Consider the following 9,339-nt stretch of genomic DNA (forward strand, 5'->3'; position numbering starts at 1 on the left):
AGGCTATCTCCACTCAATACATCTTCTCACTCGAGCTGTTTCACCCATGGAAGGAGACTCATCTGGATTTCTCCCCGTGTCGAAAGCTCCAGCCTCTACGCTAGACCCCGGAATGAAAGAGACCTCCTCAGTGACCCCTGTGGGCCAGTCTTTACAGTCAGACACTTCTGCCATGCGTGTCGCACTGTCTCGCACCAGTATCGGGTCCTTCCATTTGGTCCAGCTTTGGCTCTGCTGACGTTCTCCAAGTGCATGGATGCAACTCTGTCCCCCTTGAGGCTCTGGGGTATCTGTGCACTAAATTATCTAGACGACTAGCTCATTCTGGCTCATTCCAGAGAGTTGGAGTGTCGTCACAAGGATGTCCTTCTCCACCACCTCCGGTCTCTTGATTTTAGGTTAAATACTCCGAAAAATGTCTTAACGCCTTCTCAGCAGACTTTCCTGGGTGTCCAACTTGATTCTCTCTCGATGCAGGCTTGTCTGGCCCCTGCTCCAGTGTCTCTGTGCGTGCTTGGCCCGTTTCAGGCTTGGCCATCATGTTGCGGTGGGCGTATGTCGCAGGCTTCTGGGGCTCATGGCAGCAGTCTCTCCTGTGCTGCCTTTGGGTCTCCTTCATGTGAGACCATTCCTGTGGTGGATGAAACTCAGGGGCATCCGCCCTTCTTGGTCTGCCTTCCACCTATTAAGAGTGTCGAGCACTTGCCTTCGTGCTCTTTGGAGGTGGAAAGACACCCCCTTTTTGCTTCAAGAGGTCAAGATGGGTGTTTTCTGCCATCGCCAGGTTGTCACAACTGATTCCTCTTTGACTGGTTGGGGTGTGGTCTTCGAGGGCAAACCGGCTTATGGTGTTTTGGACGGGCGAGCCTCTCTCCTGGCACATAAATTGTTGAGACAGATGCTCAGGTCGGAGAAGTGGATGTTGCACCGCCAAACAGTGGCTCAATTTTGACCTCTTTGTCTCGCAGGGCTCGACGCAGTGCCCCCTCTGGTTCTCCCTGTCTCATCCGACACCTCTGGGGATAGATGCCGTCGCTCATCTGTGGCCGGATTTGAGACTGTATGCATTCCCTCCGGTCAAGCTAATCCCTGCTGTCCTTTGCAGAGTGAGGGAGTGTGGAATCCGCCTCATTCTGGTTAGCCGTATTCTGGCCGTCCCAGACATGATTTTTAGGAGCTGAGCTCCCTGGTGGAGGGTTCCCCTTGGAAGATTCCTATCAGGAGAGATCTGGTGTCTCAGCTCCAGGGCTGGATTTGGCACCCTCAACCCGAGATATGGAGGCTGTGGGTGTGGCGGATCAGGGGCTAGGTAGGCACCGTCTGTCTCTTCGTTTATGCATGGAGTTAGACGCTTGAGGCTTGCACGTCCTATTAGTGTCTCATCCTGGGATTTATCAGTTGTTTGGAGGGGCCATTGGAGCCTCCCTTTGAACCTTTGGAGTCAGCTCCAGACCGGATTCTGACTCTCAAGGTGGTGCTTTTGTTAGCATTAGCCTCTCTCAAGCTTGTGGGGGATCTGCAGGCTCTTTCTATGAGTGAGCCTTACATGGAGTTTGCCCCGGGTCTTCTGAAGGTGTTTCTGCGACCCAGACCTGGTTATGTCCCCAACGTTTTGTCCACGTCATTCCGCTCTCAGGTGGTCGTGCTTCACTCTTTCGGTCCCACTCCTTTTTCCTCTTCTGAGGAGGCGAAGCTTCATTTGCTTTGCCCTGTTCAGTGGCGTAAGTCGTCTCAGTTTCATGTTTGCAATAACTCCTCATTCGATATATAGCATGGTCTTCTCTTCACACAAAACTTTATATCAGTACAGGATTTGCTTTCTAGATTGTATTACTTTGATTATGGATTTTTATAGCGTAAAAAAACGTCCCACAAAGGTTATTTCGGTGAGTGCTGATAATGGCACTGGTTTCACTAGAAAAATATCCCACTGTTGTTTGCTGACATTGTTCCTCCAGGACACAAAAACTGGAGAGTTTTGTTGTTGTTTTTACTTCAAATAATGAATGTTTTCTCTTTGCCTTGTCTCACTCACGGCATGATGGTTTATTTGAAGCACTTGATTGTTGACCACCACAAACTATTTAAGAACTTGTATCCACATAAAAATATGATACCACATTGTAAAAAATTACTGTAAAATGTACAGTAAATTTTGGTTGCCAGCAAGCCTGTAAATTAGCAAGAGTACTGTAAATAAACTACAATTACAACTACAATAAAACACAGCATAACTGTAAAAACAGTGAAACAAGAGTAGCTGTGAATTGACATGTAATGTTTCAGTCCAATGATGATGATGAAGAGTTACAAAATGGATTAAATAATTATTAAACAAACAAAACTCAGATAAGTCATTGGATACTTGAATAAATAAACTATGTACAAATTTTGAGTATTTTTTTTTTGTCAATATTTGTGTTTTTTCATTGTTCTTTAGTGTTTGATTCAAGGTTTTATACCATTATACCTGAGACAGTTTCAATGCAAGTTTTGTTCAAATTTAACCTGAAGAAATCCTGAACCCATTCTCAGAATTAGTGCACACACACACACACACACACACACACACTTGTTTTTGCAGTTTTCTTTAACCCTCATAAACTCCACCCTCTTTCAACACTTACCAGGAAGAGACTGACTTATTATTTATCTGTTCTGTCATGCTGACTCTCTTCTCTCTCGACAAAAGCAATAAAGAAGCAGCGATCAGTGGAGAATGAAGACAAACACTTTCAAGAAGGATTTGTGAGACATTTGTTTCTGAACAGACAGCAGATCGTTGTGATTCTCTAAATGATTCATTTTTAAACCCGTCGTTCAGAGTGAAAGTAAAGTTTGTGTTGCTGGAGCTCAAAGGGTGAAAATGGCTTCACTAAATGTCTCTGCTGAAGAGCTTTCTTGTCCCGTGTGCTGTGAAATCTTCAAGGCTCCTGTTGTTTTATCATGTAGTCACAGTGTCTGTAAAGAGTGTCTTCAACAGTTCTGGAGAACCAAGAAAACTCAGGAGTGTCCTGTCTGCAGGAGAAGATCCTCAAGAGAAAATCCTCCATATAATCTTGTGTTAAAAAACTTGTGCGAGTCAATCCTGAAGGAGAGAAATGAGAGGCGTTCATCAGGATCTGAGGAGATCTGCAGTTTACACAGTGAGAAACTCAAACTCTTCTGTCTGGAGGACAAACAGCCTGTGTGTTTAGTGTGCTTTACTTCACAGAAACACGTCAATCACACAGTCAGACCCATCAGTGAAGTGGTTCCATCATATAAGGTAAGATGAATGTCTCGATTTACATGTAAGTGAAAATGACATGTGAAGACCAAATATGGGAACCCATACTCAGAATTAGTGCACACACATTCAGTGAGTAGTACACACACATTGTGACATTGTGACAAATGACTGGGGCTCAAGGGATCCTCAGTCATTTCCTGCCAGTATTGAGAATCAAACCTGCAACCTTCAGGTAACCAGTCTGACTCTTTAACCATTAAGCCACAACTTTCCTTCACAACTTCCCTTTGCTTTAACTTGTAAAGAACAATACTTAATCATACGTTACAAATATTATATTCATGCACTCAATATTTCTCTCTGCCATTTTACTCAAATTTTATATGACATTTGCTGTACTGTGAAAAAGTATTTACCCATATCCTGATTTCTTCTGTTTTTGTGTCTCATACTAATGTAAATATTTTTTATTTAAAACTTAAAACAAAATACAACATAAAACGCAGGCAAACTGAGTAAACAAAGAATACAGTTTTCAATACCTACAGTATCACCCATGTGAAAAACTAATCACCCCCTTTGGCAGCAATAACTGCAGCCAAACGCTTGTGATAACTCTTTTCTTTGCAGAACTGCTTTAGTTCAGCCATACTGGAGGGTTTTCAAGCATGAACTGCCTGTTTAAGGTCCTGCCACATCATCTCAATTGGGTTCAAGTCAGGACTTTGATGAGGACAAACTAAAACTTGAACTGCTTTCTTAAGCCGTTCAGAGGCTGATTTACTCCTGTGCTTTGAGTCACTTTCTTGCTGCTTGAGCTTCAACTTACAGACTGAAGATCTGAGATTCTGAAAGGGAATGTTCAGGGAAAAAACATAATAGAGGCACTTTAAGACATTTAACCAGCTTGATGCTGTTGGAAAAGTCCTATTTAAGTGTTGATTTGATTGAATAGGGCTTTAGTAATCAGGACTGGTTGTGTTTAGTCCAGCTGAACCACATTATAAATACATTTCATATATTTGAGGGAATAGTAACTACAGGGGCAAATACATTTTCACGCAGGCCTTGTTGCTATTGGATAACTTTTTACTTCAATAAATAACATTGTCTTTTACAAACTGTATTTTGTGTTTACTCAAGTTGCCTTTGTTTTATAGTAGGTTTTAATTTCTGTATCTAGTATTCTGAATTTATTATGAGATGTGCACAAAGTAATAGAAACTAGAACTAGAACTATTACTATTACAAATAGAAGAAATCAGGATGGAGGAAAATACTATTTCGATCATTGATCATATCACTGTATTGTCTTCTCTTCTTCTCTTCACTGTAATCTGGTGTTTTTTGTTCAATTCTAGGAGGAGCTCAATACAGCACTGAAGACCTTACAAGAGAAACTTAAACGCAAAGAAAAAATGAAAGGAGAGTTTGAGAAAACAGTTCAACACATCAAGGTGAGGAAACAGAATTAAGAGTCATGTAAAGTATCACTGTATACAATTATGATTTGATATATTTAATATAATGGATTATAGTTGATTATTTCTGTGAATGACGAGCATCAATCTGCTTCTGGATCCGTTCTGTCGGGTATCTGAGTTTATATCTGATATGAATGATGTGAAGTGTTGATGTGTGTCGACTGAGATGATTGAAGTGAATGTGATGTGATTTCAGTCTCAAGCTGAGCACACAGAGCGTCAGATTAAACAGCAGTTTGAGAAGCTTCATCAGTTTCTCAGAGATGAAGAAGAAGCTACAGTCACTGCACTGAGGGAGGAAGAGGAGCAGAGAAAGCAGAGGATGAAGGAGAAGCTGGAGGAGATGAACACACACATCTCAGCTCTTTCACACACAATCAAAGACATGGAGGAGATGATGAAAGCCAATGACGTCTGCTTTCTGAAGGTCTGATTTCAGATCATTGGTTGATCATTGGTTGATTGATTGAGTTGTTGATGATAAATGGTGTGTTTGTTCTGCAGGAGTTTCCAGTCTCAATGGAAAGGTGAGTGATCTGCTCCTGTCTCTGGTCTCTCTGGTTCTGATCCAAAGCCACTGCAGTTCTGACTCCTGAATGTTCTTCCAGAGTCCAGAGCTCACAGCCGGATCCACAGATGGCTTCTGGAGCTTTGATTCATGTGCCACGATACTTGGGCAACCTGCCGTTCAGAGTCTGGAAGAAGATGCAGGACATCGTCCAAAACAGTGAGTCTGACTGCAGCAGATCTGAGCTGGAGAGTTACAGGTTCTTCATGACTATATAGATAGACAGACAGACAGATAGATAGATAGATAGATAGATAGATAGATATTTAAAGATTTATGGGATTTTCATCCTCATTTTAAGGAAAACTGTCTGATCAGTTATAAAAGATTAAGCCGGAGTCAGAGCACAGTTTGGAGGTTTTTAGGAGGAGTTACAATTAGAAAACTTAGTCTCAGAATAATAACTAGAATATACATTTTCTTAAGGAAATGAGTGGTGCTTGCCGTGTGAAACTACACTGTCCCCTACACTGCTGGCATGTTCTTAGCAAGATGTTAACACGATTAGCATGTTGCTAGCATGATGTTAACATGGTTAAAATGTTGCTTGCATGTTTTTAACAAGATGCTAACATGGTTGCCATGATGCTAGCATGATTAACATGTCACAAGCATGATGCTAACACAATTAGCATGTTGTTAAACAAGATGCTAATATGATAATCATTTTGCTAGCATGATGCCAACATGATTAGCATGCTACTAAACAAGAATAGTATAAATTATATAAACCAACCGCAACTCCTGACATTCAGATGTAAAGATATCCCTCTTTGAATTTGGGTTGCCAGGGTGCTCGACAGTGGTTGCTAGGGCGTGGCTATAAAGTGTTGAAGGTGATTTATGATTGGCTGTTTGCTGCCCCGAGTTAAACGCTCATGTTTCTGACACTTCTCTCCAAATATATCCCTTTGATCTCTTTCAATGGAAGTCTATGGAATAGACTCTAAATGGTTTTCTAATCTTTGCTTTACCCGTCAAAGTCTATGGGACTTTTTCACACAATTTTTTATTTTTATTCTTGGAGGAACATCCAACATAATTAGTCAGTCAAACACAACAGACTGTCAGAATAAACTGTTTTAAACTGATACACAGACTATACGAGGCGATAAAATGAAGATGATCAGATGCTGCTGAAGATCACACACACACACACACACTTACAGTTCTTCATCTACAGCAGAAATCTCAACACATCTCAGTGATTTATTGTTATTTAAATTTCCCAAAGTATCAGTTTCTCTTGATGGACACAAATGTCTGAATCCCATATTTAATGTGTGTAGTTGATGCCGTTAAACGCTGATGATAAAACGAGTGTGAAACTAATAACAGCACTGACAGTGATCAGAGGAAAATGTGTTTGATCAACAGGACGAGAGTCATAATTCATAATAATCTGTGTTGGGTTCACTGTTGATCATTATATGAAGATCAGAATAAAAGCTTCTGTTGATTGTGTCTCATCAGCTCCTGTGATTCTGGATCCAAACACTGCAAATCCATATCTCGTCCTGTCTGATGATCTGACCAGTGTGAGATACAGCGAGAACAATCAAACTCTTCCTGATAATCCAGAGAGATTTAACTGTTACTGTGTTCTGGGTTCAGAGGGTTTTAACTCAGGAACACACTGCTGGGATGTGGAGGTTAAAGAGAGTTCATGGTGGACTCTTGGAGTAACTACAGCATCAAACCAGAGGAAGGGAGGTGTTTTCTTCATCACTGATGTCTGGAGTGTGTCGTACGGATGGACTCCAGGTTTTCATGTTAAACAGAAGCTTGATCGTGTGAGAGTGAATCTGGACTATGACGGAGGAACGGTGTCGTTCTCTGATCCTGTAACTAACACACATGGACACACATTCACAACCACCTTCACTCACACACTTTTTCCATTCTTCTATTTTTATCCCTCTCTGAGGATCTTACCGGTCAATATTCAGCAAACGTCACTCCTGTAGATCTGGATCTTCCTGCTTTCATCATGTCTCCAATATTTAATCCATATCTCATGAGTAAGAGTGCTGTTGATCTGAGTATCAGTACGGTGGCTGTGATTGGGCCGTGATGATCACATGACTGATAGTTCATTTTAAGTAACTTTCAATTATACTTTATGTAGTGAGTATACTAATGTCAGTGTACTAGTAATAAACTTGTAAGTGTACTATTTCAACACTGCTCGGGTGTAAACTGGCCCAGTTTAGTGTATAAAAGTATGAGTTTAAGTGTAGAGGAGAGCGGGGCACAACCTAACGCTTTTGACTTTCTCAGTTTGTGTAAATCTACTTTGGGTTCAGTGCATTTATGTTTTTCCACATTAATTTCACACATGTCTAGTACAATTATGTGGTTTTGTTTTTATTAATACAGTGTATACTTTTTTCTTGATATTCCCCGAAAGAATGGAAGTGAAATGTGACAACTTGCCCCATAGGTGGAGTACATTATATCATGACCACATGACAGCTTAAAATACTCTCTGATCTAATAAAAAAATATATACAAGACAAACTAAAATAATTTCTCAATAAAATACAATTATTAACATTTTCATTTAAAATAATGGCATTTTTTAATAATTAAAAATATTTTTGAGTGACAGCGAACACACAGGAAAACACAGCTATACAACATAGTTCAAAACATAATAATAATGAATAATTTCTGAACATTGACTCTCAGTTTTTATTCACCTTTATCTTGTTTTCTCAATAGAACTGATAAAAGTATAGAATAGAATATCATAGTTCTAATAGAGGCTCATTGTAACGCGGTGTGACAACATGCCCCGCCTGCACAACTGGGGTTTAAACCCGGCTAGTGTCTTCTGCTAGTTAGCAAAGCATTCAAGAACCAAATCAACTGTTAAAGAACATATTGGAGATTAAAACAATATCAGATTTGTCTCATTTAAAATAAACACCAAAAATAGAGATTAAAAATTAAAATAAGAAATGTACTTTTGCTATGGTTAAATAAATGTTCAGTGATATCTTCCAAAGATTTCTGAATTTTGGCGCAATTTTTCTCTATAGTGTTGATAAGGCATCTAGTAAATACACTAAGTTTCGTCATGCTAGCCTGTGTGGAAGTATTTAAAACAAGGGTGTTACGACTAGCCCCGCGTTAGCTTGTGCCGCTCTCCACTACTATAGGTGGAACAGTAGTAAACTTTAAGTGCACAACTAGTTCACAACTACGTTTCTCATTTGTACTGCATCTGTACTACAAGTATACTACTAGTTTACTATTTTAATGCTAGTAGTAAAAATAAATGAGTTTATGAAAGTACACTTTGAAGTATACTCTCAGTAAACTACTTGTAAGAGCCATTTTGTCTGTATTGTAAACTCTGTCATGTACGTGTGTGTCCAGTAGGGGTCTCTCTTGTGTCCAGTAGGGGTCTCTCTTGTGTCCAGTAGGGGTCTCTCTTGGGTAACTGCTTCTAGAATATGGGTGGAACCCTGCTTTCAGGGAACAGGTGTTGCTGCAGGGAAGGTGCACACAGGGTTTGACCGCTACGTTAAGTTATGCTATGCAAGTAGGAGATCATACTGGTGAAGGACTGGAACTGTGTGTTTGTTGACTGTTTGCTTGGATTCTTGCTTACTTGAGACGAAGACCAGTCACGGTAAAATAAATCTACGACTGTAAGCATATTAACTTGTGTGTGGACACTGCAGTGAATAATAACCCGGTGTACGCATCCATTAACACACACTGTCTTGGCTGCTTACACTAAGAGTTTACTATACTAAGTAAGTTTTCATTAAGTGAACATAACATCATATTTATAGTGTACTATTTATATATATTATTTTTGCACTTTAAGTACACTGCTACATTCCTATTTAGGTATTAATTTTTTATACTTGAAACCAGGGGTGGACTGGGACAAACTGAAGCCACACCAGCCCACACACACACACACACACACACACACACTACTTACATGTGTGTACAGATGGTGGAATATAAGCAGTCCCGTATGAGTGTCTTCATTATCTGGATCACTGCTTGCACTAGGCTTTGCCTCATTCTGGTGT

General features: G+C 40.3%; 1 protein-coding gene across 1 annotated transcript; it reads left to right on the plus strand.

Annotated features, from left to right (window-relative positions):
• The first annotated feature begins 2,620 nt into the window (after positions 1 to 2,620).
• On the plus strand, positions 2,621 to 8,954 carry LOC308679774 (E3 ubiquitin-protein ligase TRIM39-like). The gene is made up of 6 exons (XM_081347472.1): positions 2,621 to 3,268; positions 4,594 to 4,689; positions 4,913 to 5,143; positions 5,221 to 5,243; positions 5,325 to 5,443; positions 6,758 to 8,954. The coding sequence occupies exons 1-6, from the start codon at positions 2,867 to 2,869 to the stop codon at positions 7,249 to 7,251; spliced, it is 1,365 nt and encodes a 454-aa protein (XP_081203598.1). The 5' UTR covers positions 2,621 to 2,866; the 3' UTR covers positions 7,252 to 8,954.
• Positions 8,955 to 9,339: the final 385 nt, after the last annotated feature.

The sequence above is a fragment of the Scardinius erythrophthalmus genome (assembly GCF_964197995.2).
Source record: "Scardinius erythrophthalmus genome assembly, chromosome: 19".
NCBI classification, from domain to species: Eukaryota; Metazoa; Chordata; class Actinopteri; order Cypriniformes; family Leuciscidae; genus Scardinius; species Scardinius erythrophthalmus.